This window comes from Capra hircus, chromosome 5 (assembly GCF_001704415.2).
Source record: "Capra hircus breed San Clemente chromosome 5, ASM170441v1, whole genome shotgun sequence".
Classification (NCBI taxonomy): Eukaryota; Metazoa; Chordata; class Mammalia; order Artiodactyla; family Bovidae; genus Capra; species Capra hircus.
In genome coordinates, this window is record NC_030812.1 from 68,485,822 (window position 1) to 68,509,829 (window position 24,008).

The 24,008-nt window shown below is 42.1% G+C and overlaps 1 protein-coding gene across 1 annotated transcript in view; it reads left to right on the plus strand.

Moving 5' to 3' along the window:
- The window catches only part of POLR3B (RNA polymerase III subunit B), a 114,707-nt gene that overhangs the window by 79,220 nt on the left and 11,479 nt on the right, over positions 1–24,008 (plus strand). The window contains exons 23-25 of the mRNA XM_005680575.3: positions 10–152; positions 20,898–21,001; positions 21,554–21,720. Of these exons, the coding sequence (XP_005680632.1) occupies positions 10–152; positions 20,898–21,001; positions 21,554–21,720 (414 nt within the window). The remainder of the gene's footprint in view (positions 1–9; positions 153–20,897; positions 21,002–21,553; positions 21,721–24,008) is intronic.

Consider the following 24,008-nt stretch of genomic DNA (forward strand, 5'->3'; position numbering starts at 1 on the left):
TAATATTAGCTACAAAGGGGCAACAGACTCGTATATTGAAAAAGTGATGATATCTTCAAATGCCGAAGATGCTTTCCTGATCAAAATGCTGCTGAGACAGACAAGGCGTCCAGAGATTGGAGACAAATTCAGCAGTCGTCATGGGCAAAAAGGTAAGTTATATCATTTCTCAGCTTTTTAATAAAGCTATAGTATTTATTAACCACATTATATAAGAACTACTTTATAATTCTCCCTGTTAGAAAAATTCAGTATGTTAGAAAAAGTATTACCATGTTATCAAAAGTATTCTTGTTTTATTTCCCAGATTAACCTGTTTATATTTTAATGGCATCTAACAGTATACCATGGAGAAGGCGATGGCACCCCACTCCAGTACTCTTGCCTGGAAAATCCCATGGATGAGGAGCCCAGTAGGCTGCAGTCCATGGGGTCATGAAGAGTCGGACATGACTGAGCGACTTCACTTTCACTTTTCACTTTCCTGCATTGGAGAAGGAAATGGCAACCCACTCCAGTGTTCTTGCCTGGAGAATCCCAGGGACGGGGAAGCCTGGTGGGCTGCCGTCTATGGGGTCGCACAGAGTCGGACACGACTGAAGCGACTTAGCAGCAGCAGCAGCAGCAGTGTACCATAGTGTTGCTTCTCTATACTATGTATTTCATTCTGCAACTGCTCAGCCCCAAATTATAAATACATTCTAGATGACATACCTGCTAAAGTACAAGTGGCTGTTCAGAAGGAAATAGTAATACCTATTTTTTACGAAAGGTGTGTATTTAAAATGCTGTATGTTCTGTTGGGTCATAGTATCAGGATGTCAGCACCTCAGAGTCACCTGCCCCTTTGTTTAACACAAGAGAAAGTTCAGACCCTGCTCGGTAAGCAGCCGGTCACAGGCACCCAGCTCACTGCTGAGCTGGTGTTAGAACCGTGGTCTTCCCCGCCTCCAGTGCAGTGCCTCAGAGTGACCCTTCTCCTAATGCTCCTTCTCCATCAGATCCCGTTGGCGAGCCTATTTCTGTTGATGGTCAGTGCTGGGTTTTCATTCATTGTTCGTTTTGCTTTGTTTTTATCTTCAAGGAACATGTGGTCCTATGTCACTACTGATCAACTTATCAGTAGAGTCTCTTTTAGTCATTATATACCTAGAGTTTAAGTTTGTCCTGGTGTTTGAATTTTAGCTCTGTCTGCCATGCACTAGTATTCAGAACAACAGCAGCTAACACTTGGGTAGCACTCAGTGTGTCTGGCACACTGCTCATTTGTGTCTTCCACAGTCCCAGGAGGTAGGTCAATCTGCACTTTATAGGTGAGGAAGTCAAGGCACAGAGAACTTAGTAGGTTGCCCACGTCCCCAGTTGGTGGCAGAGCTGGTTTTTAAGCCCTAGCAGCCTAGCTCCAGAGTCCATGCTCTGTAACTAACCTGTTTGCTATCCTGACCGTTAAGCAGTTAGGATTGTGCTTGACACGTAGTAAGTGCTCAAGAAGTGAAAGCTGTGATTATTAATACTGGCTATTATTCATTCACTCTTCAACTTTGAATCTCATTTGTGCTTATAAATTGCTGGTGTGGAATCTTCCTGTTTTTGTTTGTTTTTTTCCCTCTCTCCTGAACCCCCCTCCTATCTCCTACCCCATCCCATCTTCTTGTTTTTAATTTACTGGTTTGAAGATAATTATACATTAAATTCTTGATGATTCTGACTATTGCTTTGCCAGGCAAGTATATCAAATATTATAGTGTATTTGGTCAAATGAATCTAGCCTTAGTTGTCATTCCATCAGTGGAACTGTTTCAGACTAAGGTACTAACTATTTTATTGGAAGCATTTTTTAGTTCAATTAACAGACACAAGATTACTTCAGCCTATCAATATTTTATGAAACAGAGTTGGTTCCATCTGTAACTGTGAATTTGATACCTCTACTTCATACAGTTCCCTAAGATGCTGTCTTAACTTTTTAAGTTTAAAACCTAGCTTGAGGTTCTAGTATTTCCTACTGCTTACCAGTGAAAGTCAGATTCTCTGTATTGAGATTGTTTCTCCTTCTCTGTTGATCTTGACACTTTCTGAGATACACTCCTAAGTCTTTCTGTGGGGTAACCATAGCCTCGTTAACAGCGTCTGTTTTACTTGACCTAGTTCCTGGACAAGAGCAAAGCTTGATACTCCTCTTATAAAATGTTGGCACGAAAAGTTTTACAAGCGTGCACACCGTAAGAGGATATCTCTATTCTGAATCAGTTTGCACACTTGAAGCCCAAATCCTGTGCTGTGTTCCATCAGAGTTACTGTGTAAAGAGTTGAAGGCTAGTGTACATTTCAGTAATTATCCACTGTGCTCACATTCCACTAAGCTTGAGGACAAGGACCATGTCCTTAGATTCTCATAAGAGCTTTTCTCAGAGTAGATATTTAGTAGGTAATTGATAACAATTGAATATATGAATGAATTGAAGGTATGGGGAATATGAAAAGGAACAGATTCCCCACTCTTGATGGATTGATTTTCACCCAGATTTTAATCTGTACATTGTATGTGAGTGTGTGTATGTTACAGTAGAAACAAAGCAGTACTTTTGAATGAAAACCATGCTTGATTAGTAAGGTCCTGTGAATACAGACCTCGAGGTAAAATGTCAAGTCTGTGCTCTTGCATTTTTTCAGACTATTAATAAAATACAGATAGTGTTCATTGACGGAAGTGGTTTCCAACTTGCAGTGATCTGGAATGTAGCAGAGTTTAGAGATCTCTTCAGTCTTAGGGAGCTTTGACTAGAATATCTCTATACGAAACTGAAAGAAGTCCTCCTGGGTCTAGATGACCTTTTACTTGTAGTGAGGAGTTTATCTTGCTAGTTTCCTTTTTCCAGATGGCTTTTAATCCAAGGGTAAAACCTTCTGATTAGCCTAGATTCCCTTGATAGTCTCTTCTGTTACAGCTTCATTAGATTTATTGAAAAGATTGGGGGGGAACAGCAAACAAACAAAAAATAGATAATGTAAGCTTTATCAGAGTATAAGGACCATTAACATAATTTTTATTTAAGTATGATTTTATTAAATAATAAATGCACATGGCTTAAAAAGGTCAAATAGTACCAAAAAAGAGTGCTGCTGCTGCTAAGTCGCTGCAGTCGTGTCCGACTCTGTGCAGCCCCATAGACGGCAGCCCACCAGGCTCCCCCATCCCTGGGATTCTCCAGGCCAAGAACACTGGAGTGGGTTGCCAGAGTGCCTTGTACTAAAAAACATAGTTTTCCTTTCCTTTCCTTTCTTCTTCTTCTGCTTCCTGAAGCAGTTTCACCTCATTTTCATCTTAGTATTTCTAAATAATATTCTTAAGCAGCTCTGTGTTCATTCATCCGTTTGCAGACGGATTCACCAGCAGATGTTGCCTGCTGATCTCGCCTTGTGATAGGTAGGAGGTCCTACACTTGGCTACCTCTGTTTCCTATTCCCAACTTCCATTCCCTGCGTAGATTTATCATAATTTTAAGTTACTTAATTATTTATGTTGCATTATCTGAGCCATAAATATTATTCGCTTCCAAAGCAAGTGATTGTTGAGTACATTTCCTTGGTTATATAACTTTATTTTTTCAGAAGTTAATCGGTATCTCATTTAAGAATTTTGCTTAATTTTCCTTATTTTTATTACCATTCTATACCATCAACAGCCTCTCAGCATGGGCTCAGTTTTCCACCTGATCGGTAGTCTGTTAGAACCATTTTTTCCCCAGATGGTTTCTTTTACAGTGTCCCCACTCCTCCTTCTCCAAGCCATAGTGGTCCTTCTCTGAGCCGGACCTTCCCAGTAAAGTGTTAAGAATTGTAATAGGTAAACGGAGAGGTTAATCCTTGGAACTCTCAGGAGTGTCGGGCAGAGCCTGGGGAAGCCAAGGCCATTACAGCTCATCTTACGTGCCTTAGACTTGTTTTTTAGAAAGGTTGGGGAGCACTCTGTATTAGTTCACTTAGACTGCTAAAATCAAATGCCACCAACTTAGGTGACCTAAACAAGAGCAGTTATTGTCTCTCAGTTCTAGAGACCAGAAATTCAACATCAGTAATATGAATTTTAGGGGGGACCCAGCCCATGCACTGCACTCTAAGCCTGCTGAATGGTAATCACTTATGGCAGCCTCCTTTGAGCCCTTGTTTCTTGTCTCTCCCCTGTCACTTCTCTCTCTACCCCACCTCCCACCCCTGTAGTGGGATAGTCCATCTATTAAATTGCTGAGAAAGTACACATGTAAAGTACATTTTTTGAGCTCATGTATGTCTGAACATATTCTGTCCTCATACTTGAAGTATACTTTGGTTGAGTAAAGAATTCTAGATTTTAAAATTGTTCTCCCTAAGGATTTTGATTCCATCGCTACATTACTGTCCAGATTCCGTCTTACTTACATGAATTGCAGCGTCATTCTTCAGATCTTTGTCTGTGCGCTGTTTCTCTCTGTTTTCCTCCTTCCATCCTTCCCTATTTCCCCACCCCTGGAAGCTTTTACTGTTTCCTTTTCTTGAATTCTGAAATTCCATAGACACTTTTTTCATTTCTTGTCCTTGAACATCAGACACCCTCTTATTCTGGAAGTTCGAGTTCCTTCAATTCTTGGACATTTTCATGTACTTGTTGTTGGTAGTTTCCTTTTCCTCATTTTCCCCATGCCCTTTCTAGTTTTCCTGTTAGTTAGATTTCTTCCAGACTGATGCTCTAGCTTTGTTATCTTTTCTCTCCCTGCTCTCCATTCTTTTCTCTTATTTTTCTTTCTAGGAGATTGGATCAGTTTTATTTTCAAGATCCTTTTTAACCTATTTATATTTTTGATTTCCAATTATAATTTTAAATTTAATTTGTACTCTTCCATTTTATAACAACAGGTATGTATTTATATATTTAAAATTTTCTTTTAGTTTTTAGCTTTACTTTTTTGGTTTTGTTTTCTTTTTTTGTTTGGTTTTTTTCTGTTTCTAATATAATCTCTGTTTCTGGAGAGCATTCTTTTCCTCGTGTGTGTTTTAGAGTCTGGTTGTTATTGTTGGAAGCTTTCCTTTAATGTGCAGTGAAAGAATGGTTAGCAGGTCTGTGTCCCAGGGATAGAACCTGTTGACTGGTGGAAGTCACTGTAGGTGATCAAGCAGTGAATCATATTTCTTGCAAGTGCCATTCGGTTCAATTTCAGGTTGCAGTTGGAAATGAGGGTGGGAGCAGTGCTTAAGGTTTATCTGTCAGCTGACCTTCTGGAAGCCAGACGGGGGCAGCAGGCTGTGAGCCCAGTGCACAGACTTTCACTTCATTCCTCTGTATCCTCACCCCACCCTCTGCTGTGTCATCACCCCACACTGGGTCATGGGTCATTCTGGTTCATTTTCTTGGGTAAGTCTTTGGGGATAGAAGGTAGTTTCTTGGCTGTATAGGGTAGAGAATAAAAACTGAGGTTCTGATGATTTCTTATACAGACATATATTTCTACAAAGACTTGGTTATGTATCTCCTGAGTGTTCAGTACTATTCTAGGTCCTGCTGATATGCAGTGAACAGAACAGACAAGATCCCAGCCCGTGTGGAGCTTACATTCCTGTGGGCAAGAGAGATAATGCTAAGTGCTGAGATGAAAAAAACTAAGAGATAGGGGAGCAAAACAGGAAGCAGGTCAAGGGGGAGTGATTATTCGTGACATTGTAAGTAAAGTGGTTGAGGAGCAGTACCTTGCTGAGAAGATGACTGAGTAAAGTCCTGAGAGAAGGAAGGGAGCTCAAGTGATGGAGGGAAATGGGAGGTCTGAGGCTGCGCTCAGCCTGGTGTACTGGAGGCCCAGCCAGGAGCCAGTGTGGCTGGAGCAGAGGCAATCAGAGGTGAGGCCTCACTGGTCACTCCGTGAACTTCAGCTTTACCCTGAGGGAGAGAGGTGCCACTGGAGGGGTCTGAGCAAATGAGAAATACGATGGGACTTACTTTGGACCCCATGAAAATAAGACTGTATGGGGCAAGTGAGGGAGCCCTGATTCCAGTTCAAAGGCAGTTGTAACAGCCCCGGTGAGAGTTGGTGGTGAGTGGGGGAAGTGGTGGGCTTCGCTGGTGGTTCAGACAGTAAAGAATCTGCCTGTGATATGGGAGACCCAGGTTCGATCCCTGGGTCAGGAAGATCCCCCGGAGGAGGAAATGGCAACCCATTCCAGTATTCTTGCCTGGAGAATTCCGTGGACAGAGGAGCCTGGCAGGTACAATCCATGGAGTTGCAAAGAGTGAGACACATTTTAAATACAGAGCCCTCTGGGACTGCTGGTGGACAGGTAACCTATGAGTCAGTACTACTGCCCTCACCCCCACTGTTCACCCTGTTTTAACAGCACTTTGAGCCTTCCCGGGAGCGGTGGAGAGATCTGAGTCAGTTCCCTCCCTTTTGCCTCCGTGCAGATTTAGTTCAGGTCAGTCACTCAGTTGTGTCCAACTCTTTGCAACCCCATGGACTACAGCATGCCAGGCCTGTCCATCACCAACTCCCAGAATTTGCTCAAACTCATGTCCATCAAGTCAGTGATGCTATCCAACCATCTAGTCCTTTATCATCCCCTTCTCCTCCCGCCTTCAGTCTTTCCTAGCATCAGGCTCTTTTCCAGTGAGTCAACTCTTCGCGTTAGGTGGCCAAAGTATTGGAGTTTCAGCTTCAGCACCAGTTCTTCCAGTGAATATTCAGGACTGATTTCCTTTAGGATGGACTGGTGGGATCTCCTTGCAGTCAAAGGGACTCTCAAGAGTACCAACACCACCGTTCAAAAGCATCAATTCTTCAATGTTCAGCTTTCTTTAAGGTCTAACTCTCACATCTATACATGACTACTGGAAAAAACATAGCTTTGACTAGACAGACCTTTGTCGGCAAAGTAAGGTCTCTGCTTTTTAATATTGATATTGATATTTCTGGCAATCTTAATTCCAGCTTGTGCTTCATCCAGCCCAGCATTTTGCATGATGTACTTTGCATAGAAGTTAAATAAGCAATGTGACAATATACAGCCTTGATGGACTCCTTCCCCAATTTGGAACCAGTCCCTTGTTGCATGTCCGGTTCTAATTGTTGTTTCTTGACTTGTATATGGATTTCTCAGGAGGCAGGTCTGGTGGTCTGGTATTCCCATCTCTTTCAGAATTTTCCACAGTTTGTTGTGATCCACACAGTCAAAGGCTTTGGCATAGTCAATAAAACAGAAGTAAATGTGTTTTTGGAACCCTCTTGCTTTTTCTATGATCAACGGATGTTGGCAATTTGATATCTGGTTCCTCTGCCTTTTCTGAACCCAGCTTGGACATCTGGAAGTTCACAATTCACATACTGTTGAAGCCTGGCTTGGAGAATTTTGAGCATTACTTTGCTAGCATGTGAGATGAGTGCAATTGTGTGGTAGTTTGAGCATTCTTTGGCATTGCCTTTCTTTGGGATTGGAATGAAAACCCTTTCCAGGTGTAATTTTCTCCTTCTCTTAAGCCACTTACTGTTCTTTCCTCTATTCATCAGCTTTCAAAATTGTATAGTTCTCTCTTGCCCATTCTTTTTCCTTATAGGCTTATACCTTAATTTTGTCAACTCTCTTGTTAGTGAGGTTCAGAGAAGGAGTAGAGATAGACATGTTTCTTCTTCCCTGTTTCCTGGAAATCCATGTATCTATTATTCGAGAATGTTCAACACAAGAATGCTAAGTGTGTGTTTTTTTCACTGCAGCATATAGAACTGAAATTAGTTATTTTAGTAAAAGGTGAGAAGAGTTTTTAGAACACCTTTTATCTGCTAATCAGAGCCTTGCTTCCAAGGTGCCTTGTTTTTGTTGACTGTTGTAAGCATTTCTGAGATTGAAAACTAACTTAAAAAAGGTTTAAAGTTCATATAATCAGAATTATGACATAAATGCTAATGATTATCAGAAAGGTATTCATCACAGTTCGGCAACTCTTATCTGAGAATAGCATATCTTTTTCCTGAATCATTATTATAGCTAAAGTCTGCCATTTTTATCCTTTCTGTGAATGTCACCCTTCTGAAACCAGAGACATGACAATGGCAGAAACCTATTTTTTCAGGTTTTTTTCATTTATAGTAAAATCATAAAGATTCAAAAATAATCATGGTTTTGTTAAACCACTTGTATATATTGTTAAAATCAGAACACTTTGTTGGGCTAACTTAAGTATATTTTAGATTTATTGAGGATGGAAAACATGCCTTACTAATTTATTTAACTACCCCCACCCAGCATCCCGCACAGCACTTTACATATTATACAGTATCTGTTCAATGTGTCTGTGGAATAGTTTACTAAATAAAGTATCACAAACATACAGATATAGTAAGCCAAAATCTTCCCTCCTCAAATTAATATAACTTATTTGTCCCAGTAAATATCAGAAATGAAATGTCCTATTTATATCTAGATTGGTACCAGGGTTTTCATCACCCTGGACTCATAGCTCCCCAGCCCTAACTTACGACAGAAGCCCACTAAAGCTTTTCAACCAAGATAGCTAAATGCACACACACACCCGGAGGTGCACTCTGAGCTTCAATAAAAATCTGCCTTGACAGCCCACAGAAATCTATTTGGTCATATTTAAATCCCTGCTGTGGGCTCAAAATCATGTTGGCTCTTTGGGAGGTAGCAAGGAAACTCAGCTCTTGGCTAGTGTCCCTGAGTAGTTGGCAAAAAGATGAATACAATGAATTGCATACAGTTCATACTAAACTAAGTGGTGAAGACCATTCGTGATAGAGAAGTTGTGAGTTTGTTGTAGATAGGGATAAAACTCAGCATTTGAAAACACTTTTAAGAAGTCTGGTCCAAATCTGTCTTCCCTAGTATAAGAATTTCTTAGATTATTTTTCACAGATGCTGTTCCTCTTTGCCTGTGACCTGTGAAGGGAGCCCCTTGCAGCTTTCTGAGGCTGCAGTTCTCTTATATGGAACCTGAGTGCACTTTCCTGTAATGTACACCCAGTACCCCTGCCCTGCCCTGTGGGCTTACTGAATGCACACTTTCCCCTTTTCTTCGAGGTTACCTCTGTTCAGCATTTAAAGAAAGCCTTCAGGTTGAGAAAAAGTATAGCAAAGAGATAAAGGTCCTGAGCGCCGAGTGACCAGTTTTATCCCTTTGAAATGGAGACGGTTTCCTAGGAGTTGTTACCGGGATTAAACAGAATGATGTGTGTGAAGCAGGCAGAGCCTGGTCCATGGCCACAGTCACAGAGGTGACCGCTGGAAGGTCTGCTGTCGCAGGCTGGGCAGGAAAGGGAGACAGGCTAGGTGGGGTTTGGACCTGGAGAGCTGTGATTAAGGTTTTGTTTTTCCTGTGAAAGAAAAAATGGGGAGCAGCAGTAAAGAGTGAAAACCTGTTGACCTACAGGAATAGAGCCAAGAAGAGGCAGGAGGCCATAGTGACTGGTTTTAAGCCTGGTAAAGGATGGCACGGATCACAAAGCAACTTTGTGTCTCATTGAACTTGGTATAATGGAGGATTATCTCAAGTGCTTATATTATTAATCGATCCATTTCTCAAGCTCTCACTATGTACCAACTGTTCTCAATATTAGAAATAACAGTGGTAAATACTGACAGAGTCTCTGCTTTCCTGGGATGTATGTTTTCTTGGGGAAGAAAACAGAAAAAAAGGAAACAAAAATACAAAGAGAATAATTTAAGGTAGTGATCAGTGTGACACAGGAAGACTAATGCAAAAGTGACTGGTTTTCAGGAAGAGGGGGCTGCCCTGTGGATCATGATCAAGGTCGGCCCCTTGGAGGAAGTGGACTTGAACTGAGACCTGGTGGATGAAAAGAAGCCAGGGATGCAAGGGTCTGGGAGAATTAAGTTCACCAGCCCTGAGGCATGAGTGAGCTTGGTACAATCAGCGAAGACACACAAGGCCAGTCTGGCCAGACATGTGCCTGAGCAGGAACACGGTTTGAGACAGTGAGAGAAAACGGATGGGGCACAGCATACAGGGTCATGTGGCCAAAAGAAAGGGATTTAGACTTCATTCTAAATATACTGGGAACCAGCAGGCCTGTTGGGTAGTGACTGTAAGCAAAGGAGCGACAAGATGGAATTACCGTTTTAAGAAATCACCCTGGGTTCCCCATGGAGAGTAGACTGGAGGGGAGCAGGCAGAGAAGCCCAGAGGTGGTGGCAGTGGTCCAGGCAGGAGGGGACAGTGGCTTGGACAAGGGCAGTAGTGGAGAACAGGAGAGAAGTGGTGCATTCTGGGTGTGCTCTGGAATTAGAGCCAGCAGGACTTGCTGATGGCTGAGATGCTGGAGAAGGAAAAGACCAGAACTGAGGGTGAGGTCTGTGGCCTGAGCCACTGGCAAGGTGGTCTATCAAGAAGGGGAGGACTGGGAAGGAACAGTTTTTTGGAGTTAGGCTGGGGCAGGAGTTGAATTCAGAGAAGGCAATGGCACCCCACTCCAGTACTCCTGCCTGGAAAACCCCATGGACGGAGGAGCCTGGTGGGCTGCCGTCCATGGGGTTGCACAGAGTCAGACATGACTGATGCGGCTTAGCAGCAGCAGCACACAGATGAGGAAATTGAGGGTCAGAGTCGTGATTGGCTTGCCTCCTACAGCTTAGTGCTGGCAGAGTCAGCTCGGACCCAGATTTCCGATTCCGAGTGCATTGCCCATTCTGTGCCAAGTAAGGTGTCCTCTCTTGATATCCCATTACCACTCTGTCCCCAAGGCTGCCCAGTCTTTTACCTGCTGAGCTCCAAGGGAAGCCTCGGCTTCCCAGGTGGCACAGTGGTAAAGAATCCGCCTGCAGTGCAGGAGCTGTGAGTTCGATCCCCGGGACAGGAAGATCCCCTGGAGAAGGAAATGGCAACCCACTCCATTATTCTTGCCTGGGAAATCCCACAGAGAGAAGAGCCTGGTCAGCTACAGTCTGTGAGGTCACAGAGTCTGACACAGCTGAGCGACTACACCACCATCACTACCATCACCACACCTGGGAAGCCAAGGTTGCTATATTCCCTGGAATTTTCCCTTGAAGAAGATGCAGCCGTTTCCTGAGACAGAATTCTAATTTTTCATAATATTATATTTAATATTACCTATTTAAATATTAATTCTAGTATTTCCTTGAGGAGATGGAAAATTCCCTTTCTTCCTGGATAAGCAGCTTTACATAGCACTCCTGTACCACCAATCCAAAGGAAATGCTATTCTCACATACCTCATTCCCGAAATGCCTGACAATCCTCCACTTTAAGATATACTTCTGACACAGAGCTATGTTACCAGGTATTCCTGTCTTTTTAAAGTCAACTCATTGTAAAATTCACTGGCCCAGTAGCCTGGCCAGAAGACAGTGTTTGGTTAAAATTTCCAAATCTGTCAAGAGTTAGTATGTAGAAGACAAAGAAGATTTTTAATTTGCTTTGTCCACTCTCTTTGTCCCTCCGCTTTGTCCACTCTCCTGGTTTGTCTGGCTCGATGTGGTGGTTAGAGCCAGGAGGGCCCTTGAGGGTAGTGACCTGGACAGGGCTGGAGGGAGCTGACTTGAATATTCGTGTGCAGTGGGCACAGCTGGTGGCATCTGTGTGGAGCCTTGCAAGCCACGCAGCCCTCAGCGTGGGGCCCAGAGAGGAGCTGGACAAGGCCTGAGAGAATAGCCTGTGAATGGAATGGAGACTAGTCCACAGTGTCCGCTATGCTGTTGCCACTGTCGTGAGATGAGCCGACCGAACTTTCACAGTGTTGGGAGCTTTCGAGGCGTTTCTTACGTGTGTCATGCGGTGTCTCCTTCAATGATTTCCTTCTGTGTTGGTCTAGATGCACACCAGCGTAAGAGAACTATTAGTTGAACTAAGCTTTTATTCTTGAAATGTAGAATTTTTTTGGAAGTATTTTTATTTTTGGTAGCGTCTCCTGCAAGCTGACACAAGTGTGTTCTCTATGAGAAAATGTAAAGATTGTTCTGACGTAGATCATCTTTATGCCTGCTTCCTTCACCCCCTCCATTTAGAGCATTAAATTTGTTAGTCTTGGCGTTTAAAAAGTAATGTGGCCCTGCAGATGGCCTGATTTTTGTCTTTTGGTGAAAGTTTACCTTGACAAAGTTGTTATTAGGAATTAGGAAGTCTTTATTGTATACACATACTGTGTAGATGGCATTTCTGTACCTAATGCCTCTGAAAATATCCTAACAATTAAAGGAGACTTGAAAGTTTAGTTTCACAGAACATGAGTGTCTATCCTGCTCCAGCCTGATCACTTCAAAGGTGGTGGGATAATTAGTAGCTAAACAAAACACAGCTAAAGGGGTAGCTAAACAGTGGTAGTTACAAGCTCTGCGTTATAAAAGCTCAAGAAGAAGGTTGAAGAGGCCACAGTACATGGGTGAACTGGGACAGAAAAATCAGTTCTGACTAGCTGGGTTCAACATCAGTGCTCTGTGATAAGCAAAGCTTGAATGCAATTGATTGGACAGAGAAGGCCCGCTGGAGAAGTGAAAGTATTTGATCAGTAGCTGTTTAAAATGTGGCAGACCCAGTCAGCAGCATCACTTCCTGTGACCTGGACCACAGAGGAGGACCAGGCAGAGAGAGCCAAGCGTGGAGGAGAGAGAAAGGATTCCGTAGGAGGAAATTAACGTGAAGCAGCCAGGATTCACTCACAGCACTCTCTTTATTTTTTTAAACTTTTTACTTTATATTGGAGTATAGCTGACTAACAATGCTGTAATAGTGTCAGGTGGATAGCAAAGGGACTCGGCCATACATATACATGTATCTATTCTCCCCCTAAAATACACAACACACTTTTTAGATAAGGGAATTCCAATAGAGAAATTCAAAGACTTTTAATGAAGTACATCATCCTCTGGGTCTTTGTGAGGTTCATTGTGCATCTCATCAGTAAATGCATAGTGAATGAGCTCTCCCTCAAAGGAACTGGCCCTTGGTCAGAGATCTCTAGAACAGTTCATCCTTTTAGTAATATGCAAACTATTGGGGAAGGTGAGATGAGTTAGTAATAACTTGTATAGCAAAGTTATGAATTTGTTGTATGTTTGTTTATGAAGGAAGGAAAGCTTACTTTAAATTCTGGTGGTGGTGGGAAAATATTAGAATCCCAAAGTCTTGATCTACTTTCCCAAGTGTTCTCAACATCCGGGTACTTCATAGTGAAGCTATGACCTGTATAATAGATGCATAATGATGCTCCACAGGGGAAAGTAGAGCAGACATGGGTCTGGAATGTTCTTCGTGTTTTCTCTTCACCTTCTTCCTTGATCAAATTTATAGATAAGAGTTAAAGACAGGAAGGGGCTTCCTGGTAGCTCAGATGGTAAAGGATCTGCCTGTGATGCCGGAGACCTAGGTTTGATCCCTGGGTTGGGAAGATGCCGTGGAGGAGGGCATGGCAACCCACTACGACATTCTTGTCTGGAGAATCCCTGTGGACAGGGGAGCCTGGCGGGCTTCAGTCCATAGGGTCGCAGTGAGCCGGACATGACTGAGCGACTAAGCGCAGCACACAAAGATAGGAAGGGGCATTCACATAGAGTGCTGATTGGAGTCAGGTTTGGAACTAGAGTTTTTATTAAAGTCAAAATAATGTGTGTGAGCCTCTTGAACTTTGGCATAAGTTCTGTATGAACAAGATTCATCAAGGGCAAACACTTGTATCTTGAGCCTTGCTTTCTATGATGCTCAGTGCATTTATTAGAAGGGTGAGCAGATTTCCTGCTCAGTTGGGTTTTTGTTTGCCTGTTTTATTGTTTAATCCTTTAACAAAAATTACCTGTCAGCCTAAGGAATTCCCAAGTTAAATTTCATTTCACTTCTCAGGAAACCAAATTATTATATTTCCAGATTTCCTCTGACTTTTGCTGCCATTCACAATGAGGGAGGAAAAAGTGGACTCCTTTGATGTGGGGGAAAAAAGCAATATATCACTTCTCTCAGAGGACATTTCTCAGTCTCTCATGTGAAAAAGGATTAGCACCTCCAACAAAGGTCCTGGAGATCACAGAATCGGCAGCAGCACCAAACAGTATTCTAAAGCAGAGGAAAAACTGTATTTGAGCAAGAGTGTTTGTCCTGGCAAACAGAAGCTTTTTAATAACTGCAAATCTGAGATAATGGCATACCCTCCTCAGCATCGCCCCCTAAATCCTCAAACAGCCAGTTTAAGTGGAGTGAAGTCAACCTTTGTTTTAAAATAGAAATACAGTCTTATCAAAATGCAGTTTTTTTCCACAGGCTGATTCAGCTTATCTATCTTTGGTTCATAGGGATTACACATTTACGGATAACATTGTTGGACAGATTCATCTTTGACCCTCTCTTGTTCAACAAAAGTTCCATGATAAGGTCACTTGCCTCCATTTTACATTAATAAAAATTATTCAGCAACCTGCTAAATTAATTTATTAGATTTTAACTGAATGTCTATTAGAAGAAAAGAAAGTCTCCTCTGATTTCCCAACACATTAAAGAATCCGTATACAGTAAGCATGAAGAGGCAGTGGAAAGTAAGAAAATGTTAAATTTGCGTGTGGCAAAAAATCCAAGAGAAAAAGTTTGTTAAGCAAGGCTGGGCAAAAAGCTTTGCTTTTTCCAGACCTTCACTTGTTATTTCAGTTTTCTATCTTCATGTTTTCTAAAATTGAGAGAATGAAAAGGCTTTGACTTAGAGTAATAAAAATAATACCTTGTACTCATGTAACACTTGAAACCGTCTAAAATCCTCTCTGCTAGTCTGAAGCTTCAAAGTCTGGATGTCTTTGGCTCCCTACTTTGCTTGATCCTTTTGAATGAAAGACTCCAGTGGGAGGGGAGAAGGGGGCTGATGGAGTTAACAGTGTGAGCCCCAAGATAAGGTATACGACACCAGACAGTCCTTCAGAGTTTCCTTCCAAAAAGAAATCCTGGCAACTCTTTAACCTTTGAAATCAAGGTGATTTTTGTTCACATAAACACCTCAGGAAGATTTTATTTAATTTGCTTTTTGAAGAACAAATTTTGGTCTTCGGTAGCTAGCCGGTAACCCTCTGACCTTTTAGTAAATATCCAAGTAAAGCTTTGAAATTAGGGTTTTTAGTGTTTTATGGCCCAGAATAAAAATCTCCAATTCTGTTTCCAAATAGTGTAGCCTCAACACATTTTATTAAGCTCTCGACACATTCAGCCATGTGTATTTTGTAAAGTTCCTATGGTTATTGTTTTACAATAGCTGCTTCCAGAAGCATTGTAAGGGTTTCAATTAATCAGCCCTTTGTGTGCTTCAGACTATGCAAATTTATCACATCAAACCATTCAACTGCTCATGGGAAAGCCGTGTAAAAACTGCATTGTCTTCTAGCGCCTCCTCTCATTGAGAGTGATGTTTTAATAAGAAAGCTAATCAAGTTTTCTTATGCATTATTTATCTGTTAACATGTAAGGAAGAGCCGAATTAAAATTATGTCAACCGGGATATGGCAAGCGATGTGATAGATCTGGAAGCGATTCAACATCAGAACAAAGCTAATATGATTCAACAGTTTTTTTTCCTCCTCCCCTCCCCCTCGGGATTATTTAAGGTGGTGGTGTGGAGAATAAAAGAAGGTTAATTCAATAACTGGAAAGGGGGAAAGGAAGAAAGGAGTAACCACCTGTGTTAGCCTTCCCATTTCGACTTAGAGATTTACATTTCTGAATATGTAAAGGCTTATCGAGATGAGTTTGTTCAAAGTAGAAACATTTCTTATTGAACACGAACAGTTCGAACTTGAAAGCATTCCTGCTGCTTCTTCAGCCCCATTTAGCACCATATTCATCAGCAGTAAGCTACTCTGCCCTGGAAATCCGCAGCCCAGGTCCTGTGAAGTCCTAAGTTATTACGAGAGACACTGTCCTGATCGCGTGAAATGATCTCCACGGCCCAGTGGAGGGAGCCGCCTTTCAGCCTCTTAAGCCACAGTTAGTACCACTGCATCTGCCCCTTCCATCCATTCATTAAGTTGGTCTCCTTTGCCTTGCTAGTTTGCTTCCTGCTGAGAGTAATTAGGTTTCTTATATAATAATAATTCCTTGTGTTTAGCTGCCGCCTTTCTCTGAGGACCTGAAAGTACCTCTCAGACATTAGCTCATCTGTTTTTGTAATACGATTTCCTCATGAGATAGATGCTAATTATTCCCATTCCAAAGACCAAACAACTAAGGCTCCCTGGAACGTGGTGCTTTATTTACCCCCCAGGTAACAATATCGGTTGAATAGCACAGAGACAAAGTAAGATCTCCTGCTTCCTTGATGCCCTGCCCTACACAGGTCTCAGCATCCAAGGGGTGATGAGCCTTTTATGGGTGGCACTCCTCCTGCCCCTGTGTCTGAACCTCATTAATACTGGGCTTTGCAGTGATCACACCTTCCCCGAACACCAAGCTTCTTCCTGCACTGTGACCAATAGAGAAGCATGGCAGCATCATTTCACCTTCACTTAGTGCTCAGAGTATGAAACTGTGCAGAATAAATAGCCTTGTCTAACCAGTACCCACAGAAAGTACAAGTTGGCAGTGTAGACTCTGATCGGTGTTATTTCAGCAGGATCGGCTCTGCATCACTTAGAGCATTAGAATGTGGTAAGCTGAACCGGTCCAGGTGTTTTTGTGGTCAGCATTCAGCTGAGCTGCTCTGCTCAGGGCAGCTCTGAAGTGGACCCAAGTTCTTGAACCTCTTCATATTCCCACCTCTATCACAACACTTGTCACACAGCCTGTTAATTGAGGAAAATGATTCTTTCTTTTTTACTCAGAAAAGAAAGAGTAAAAATATGTAGCAACCTGAAAGTGGTAAATTTAATCCAAAAGTGTTTATACTTAGAAGGTAGACTTGCTGCATAAAATTTGTAAAAATTAAGAAGTAAAGCAGAATGTGATCTTAAGGGGAGACCAGGCTGTCAACAAAAGAGAAAAACCTTTTGCTAGTTGGTTCTCGGCACGTTAAAGTCACACCAAAAATAGCTGTCAGGTTAAAGATGTTCTTTCAGTTTTTGTCTTTAACCAGCTGTTATTTGCTTTTCTGTCTCTGTGTGGTAATGTAATGCTTTAGTTTTTTTTTCCATATCTTTTTTCTCACTTTCTTACCTTTTCTTACCCCCCAACCCCCGTTTGGATTGAAATGGATCCATTACATTAAGACTAGTTTGTGTTTTTTTTTTTTAATCCACAAATGACTTTTGAACAACTGAGTTGCTGTTTATAATTAGAAATACTTTCTAAGAGTGATTTGTCAGATTAACTGGAATTTTGCTGGGTAAACCTATTCTTAAAATGATTTATGTGTTGTTCTGCAAGGCACAGAAATAGAAATACAAATTGGTGTAAGAGCCTCCACTATCTGGACCGTGACACAGAGAGCTGTGACAGCGGGTCCCCAGACTTGCCTTTGCCGTGTGGCTTGGCAGTCAGACTTATAGTTTCTTGAGACTCCGTAAGTTCTTCACCTTTACAACTTGATATTAAGATGTATGGTGACAGAATAATATTTTATTGACTGGGTATCTGTGGACTCTTTCTGCTCTAACTTTCTGTGTTCCAGTTTCTCCTTCTTGTCTGTTTCCATGTTAGAAGTTCTATAGTGTCATCTGTGGTCTAATTCTCACTTGGCCCCTATGAGTGTGTTAAGTGTTCCAGGCCTGTTAAACTAGTGTATTTGTATTTCACTGCCAGGCAGTTGTGCTATAAACAATGGGGTTGAGACACCAGCATGAGCCAGGGGATGAAATTTTATTTTAAAATCTGAAATGCTGCGTAAGCATTTAAGGTATGAATCAGTAATTGTTTCACAACAGCTTCCATTAGATATGGTTTATTTGTAGTCCATCCTCTTTTCAAGGATCGAGGAGAGTGTTAACACACTGAAGCGTACGGCATATCGTTTACATTTTTAAACTAGCATTAAAGGAGAGTAACTTTAAAGAGGTCTAAATATCGGAGGAGATTTTTATGCCAGTGTTCCTGGAGAAGCCAAAGTTTTAATTTTTCATTTGCAAAATAAGAGGGAAAAGAAAACCTTCCTGCTTTAATTAAAGATTTGAATAATTCTGAAACAGAAATACCTTTAAAAAAAAAAGAAAAGTCTGGTTCTAAGATCGAACACTCTCTGCCCCACCCCCTAATGAATTCAGTAAAATACAAAGTTTAAAAAAATCATCTGTCTCATTTGAGATTCGAGATCATCAAATTCTGTCTAAATATTTTGTTTTAACTCCTAAGCTCATTATGGTTTCTTTGTGTTAACTTGTATTAAAATCTGTCAGCTATGACTGGTCTCATAAGCACAGTCAGCGGACCAGAATAAGTTAATTATTTACTTGTGTCACTAGTGCTCTTCATCTAATGAAATGCACAGCTGTGTTGGATCTGCAGTTGGATGTGTAGCGCGCATTGTTCCGCAAGTCAGCAGAGGGTAGAAGCCGCAATGATGGAGAGCCCTCAGTTCTTTCTGCTGTTCTGGCTTTCTGTGTCGATTTCATGGATCTTTTATCATTCACTTTCACACAAAACAAACAACACAGGCCTGTCTGCTATGGGAACCATCTTGGCATATAAAAGGGTTTTCAGAGCCTAAAGTAATTTTAAGTTAGCGAAGATTTAATTTTTGGCTTACAGGTGCCCTTGATTCAGATGTGGCCCCAGCAGTTCCTATTATGGAATGAAAAAAAAGAAAAATCTGTAAGTGACTTATATAACCAATACTTTTTAAAACTGCAATGTCAGAAAAGGGCTGGTAAGAAAATAACTTCCTAAGAAAGGAAGCTCTCTACCAAATATTAATCAGATCTCAAGCAGAGTTGTTGGAGATTCAGATTTCAGTGGGGGGAGCACTGCTTTCGTTTTAATCACAAAATGAAGTTAAATTTGCTTGATAAAACGTGTCCACTAAGACTGGGAATACAGAATGCAAATCATGTCTTTCTTTACCCTCCACCAATCTGAGTGTGTCCAGCTTCCGCCGGGGGTTCCTGCACCTCCTGCCCCTCACTCCCACCTTCTCCTACCGGGCGAACAGGCAGCTTCCCCTAGAGCCGACGCCAGCATCCCCCTGTGAACTGCTGCGGAAGGGGGTGCTGAAGCTTTTCTTCAGTTTTGTTTTTAAGGGATGTAGCCAGCCCTTCACCTCCTCACCAGCCAAAGTGACATTCTCACCCAAGCACATCCTGGGACTGGCCTCTGCAGGAATTGCTGTTTTTAACATTTTGTTCACTGCTAAACAATGTTGTTGTCGGTTGCACCTAGATTTACAATTTGATCTCTTTCAGAGTAGATTTCCCAGTAGCCCCAGTGTTTTGTCGGATAATTTCAGTGTAGACAAGATGGATTTTTGGAGAGAAGAAAAGAGAGTCACAGACTCTGCTTGATTTAAATTCTAACACATTGTAGCTGAATTTGCAGTCAAGTGAACTGACTGTTTCTATGCTTGATGTAGGAAAGCATATGTTCTTTATGATAAACAATACAGTTTCAACCAAAAAGCCAAGTAAAGTACCTACATGCTCTAGAATTCAGCTTCATAAACCTAATTACCATTATTGTTGGCAGTGACTGGAAATCTGAGTATTGATAACTGATGTCAAATAGATAAATGGTGCTCTTTTTCTATACTTCAGGTCTTGGTGTCTATAACACGTCGCCAAAAAAAATCTCTTTTGAAATAGTTTGAGTAATTATGTAGAAACCAAACTGAGGAAAGAAACGTTTCTTTGAGGACAGTTTCTTTTTAATAGATGCAGATGGTTGATAGCTTCATGTACAAAGGAAAATAAATTTCATATTTTGAAATATTAAAGCACACCTGTGGCGGATTCATGTCAGTGTATGGCAAAACCAATACAGTATTGTAAAGTAAAATAAAAAATTTTTTAAAAAAGCATTTTTTTTCTTGCTCCAATGCCATTGTACACTAGCTTTCTAATTCTGAATTTTGTAGATTGTGGTTAGCAATCTAAATTGTACTCTTGTATTCCTCCTATCAACAAAGAGGTCAGAGGAATTTAAAATTATTTAAGTGGTAAGATTTTTATAAGTTAGATTTTTAACTCTTCAGGTTAGAATAATATTTAGGGAGTAATAAAGTACAACCAATTTAAGAGATTTATCAGTAGAGTGCAGAGAGTGGGTGGGGTTTTGTTTTGTTTTCATGCTTAGAATTTCATGTCGAACTCTAGCCTTTTCTTCCAAGAATAATTTGGCATTTAATTTTCTTGTTCAACTTCACACTTCAATCTGAGGTCCCTTTTCTGATGCGCTGTCAACTATAGGAATTACAATTCCTTAGGGCAGCTTAGGGAAAGCCAGGGGAGCCGGGGCAGAAACTGGCCCCCCAAGCCAAGGGCTCAGCAGCCAGTGGGTAGACCCGTCAGCACATCGGCCACGCACAAGTACTCCTTGTCCCAGGTTTCAAAACCACAATTTAAACACACCCTCGCTCAGTCAGCTCTCTGTGTTTGGTGGTCAGAGAACTCGCATTCCTGGGACCTGGGTATGGCACATCAGAAGCTGGGTGACGCAGAGCGAGGCCGCTGCTGACCTGCAGCTTCAGGGCTCCTGACGGGGCCAGGACTGCTCTCCCCTCTCCGTAGCTGGAGAGGCTGGGCCGGCAGCCGATGGCACGCTGTGTGTTGTGCCAGCAGGCCAGTCCGCAGGCTGCAGGGCCTTCCCGCCAGGACAGTTGTTTCGAACCGTTTGTCTAGCAGGGCGTTTGGAAATTGCTTTTGTTAACTCCTGATAGAGACCACGGAGAAGGTTTGAGAGCAGCAGAGATAGAAATGGCAATGAGGAGATCCCGGTTCAGTTCTGTGCTCTTCCTTCCTGCCGATTGGCTGTACGCGGCCCAAAATCTTCTCTCCCCCAGGTGTCTGCGGCTTGATCGTCCCTCAGGAAGACATGCCATTCTGTGACTCTGGCATTTGTCCGGACATCATCATGAATCCCCATGGCTTCCCATCTCGAATGACGGTCAGTCCGTTTTTCAGAGATGCTGCTTTTAAGGAAGAGGGCAAGGCAGTTGGAGGAGACGGGACCCTGAAACTGATTTTTAGAAAGGGCCCTTTGAGCAAAAATAGGTTCCTGACCAGGTGGGCTGATCTAACAAGGGGAGGCGGAGAGATCTGGGCTGTTCTTCAATGGCAGTCTTCGGAGTGATGAAGTTACTCCCCAGCAAAAGACTCCGTCGTGTCAAACCTAATGCATCTGCCTCTCCGTGGTTGTCATTGGTCAGCGTGGCTCCACTACTGACCAGCCTTGGGACTTCAAAGTCACTTAACCCCTTGTTCTTCAGTTTCCTTGTGTGCAAACAGGGAGATAATAGTATCTATCCCATTGGGGTTTTGGAGGCATAAACTTAGGTCACAGTAAGAGAGGGTAAATATTTGCTGCTCTTAATTTGTCACTCTTATTAAGAGTAATAGTCTCATAATCTTTGGGGGGAAGTAAGGCCAGAGCTAAATAAACCAACAGAATTCCTGCACCACAGGAAGATGCTTACTTAAATCTTTTTACATCACGCAGGTGGGAAAGCTAATCGAGCTGTTGGCAGGCAAGGCCGGCGTGTTAGATGGCAGATTCCACTACGGCACCGCGTTTGGAGGCAGTAAAGTGAAGGATGTGTGTGAGGACCTCGTCCGCCACGGTTATAACTACTTAGGGAAAGACTACGTTACATCTGGCATCACAGGGTGAGTGTGTGTTTAGACATCTTAAAGGAAAAGTATGATTTTATTAAAGTAAAAGTCTGATAAGACTTAAGAGCCCTTAAAATATACAGCTGGACTTTTTTAAGAAATCTGAAACAAGAAAATCCAGGTTGGTGGTGGATGTGGCAGCTCAGCTCTGGTGATCGTGCGTGACTTTGCAGCATGTGTGTCTCACATCAGCACTCTGTATACTGTTCCTGATGCTGTATGTGAGTTATATCCCAGGTAAACTGGGGAAGCGGAGAGAAGAAAAGTCCGAATTTTGAAAACTAGGGCTTCCTGGGTGTCTCAGTGGTAAAGAATTCGCCTGCCAATGCAAGAGACGCAGATTTGATCCCTGATCAGGGAAGATCCCACATGCCTCGGAGCAACTAAGCCTGCGTGCTGCAGCTATTGAGCCCATGCTCGAGGTCCCGGAAGCCGCAGCTGCTGAGCCCACGCGCCACAGTCACTGAAGCCTGCTCACGTAGAGCCTGTGCTCTGCAACAAGAGAAGCCTGCCTGCTGCAGGAAAGAGTAGCCCTTCCTGCTTGCTGCACTAGGGAAAAGCCTGCATAGCCACACAGATCCAGCACAGCCAAAAATGTAAACAAATAAATAAATGGTTTTTCATTAGAAAACTGATAAATTTAGGAATGCTGAGGAGGTTCTCATTTAAAAAGTAGAAAAGATCTTATTTACTAGGATTACTACACAACTTTTAAAGAACACATCAGTTGTGTATAATACAAAATCTCTTAACTGTTGGCCTTTCTCTGTACTTCTATGATGAATTTCAGGTATTTTTGTGCTCTGACAGATAGCCTGAGGCCTAACGTTTGCACATTCATTCACCAACAGTGTGTTAAACACCTAAGTATATAACAATGAACAGAATAGACATGGTCCCTGACCTGTGCATCTGACCATTGAGATTTGTTACTAGACATTAAAAGATATAGATTACTTTCTCAGATGATCTACCCAGACTGTAGTAATGTGAATTTCTTTAGGTGTATCATGGTTGAGCTATTATAGAAAATCACATTACAGGAAAAGAGTGATGGTCCGTTTCAAAAATGATTCAGTGAAATAGCTAAGGTCCATTTCAAAAGAAAAGTTGTCGTTGCTCAACTGATCATTTTACTCTTTGCTCCTCATCCAGAAATAATGCAGTAGTTGACTAGAAGGTGTGCAGAACTGGTGACTCAATTTGGCAGACCTCCTGAACATAATTTTACTGGAAGATTTGAATGGGTTGTGCTCTGCTTCCTGTGAACAAAACTGTAGACTGTGTCTACACCACCTTCTCCAGTGCCTCCAGCCAAGCCATTCATCTCAGTGGCAAAGTTTGCGAAACACTGTTTTAGCTTGTTAGGTTCCACACAGGACTTAGAAACATATTCACCCACCAGCTTTCATCTCTTGTCACATTTCTGAGCATAGTTAGGAGGAAAAATTGCATATGGCTTTATTCAGTTAATGATAGAATGGCATTAGGTGCCAGAGTTCCAGAAATTCTACCATGAAGAGCCATACAATGTAGAAATAGAATCATTTATTATTAAAATCTGGAAAGAAAGGGGGTCAGTGTGACCCTCTTGTACAACTAAGAAAACTGAGATAGAGAGATCATGCAATTACTTTGTGACAGGCCTAGGATGAGAGTAGTGTCTCCTGACACCCTGTCCATTGAGCCTTTCACTCTACTGTGTCTTCAAGAATCTGGCTGTACTTAAGCCAGCAGAATGGCTTGATAGATGCAAAAGTCTTTGCTACTGATGCTGAAAGCATTGTAAGATGTGTACCACGCAAGCAAGAGCAGGTGCTTTTGTGTCCTCTCTGCTGTGTCTGTTGCTTTCTTTGTCTTTCCACTCTTGCATCAGGCTGTGGCCCAAAATTTACTTAGTAGGGAAAGCTGTGGATTTGAGTCACTGTACCACTCACCGGCTCTTATTTAGCCCTCTGTGCCCATTTCTTCATCTTAAACATAGGGAAGACAGTCTCTCCCTCCCTGGACTGAGTTATGGATGAAGACATGAGTTAGATGGCGCATACTAGATGCTTCCTTTCTTTTGAGGAAGAAGTTCTGGGGCAGTTAAACATGTTTTTAAAGGCATCTTTATGGCTGCTCTTGCTCCAAACTGAAGAAAAAAGCTTTCTATTGCCAAAGTATTTAAATATTCACTCTCTTTTGAAACTCTTAGTACACCTTTTCTAAAGGCTCATGAGTCAGCTATGTGACAGCTGTTGACCAAGTACCAGTTGTGTGCCAGGCAGAGTCATTAGTGC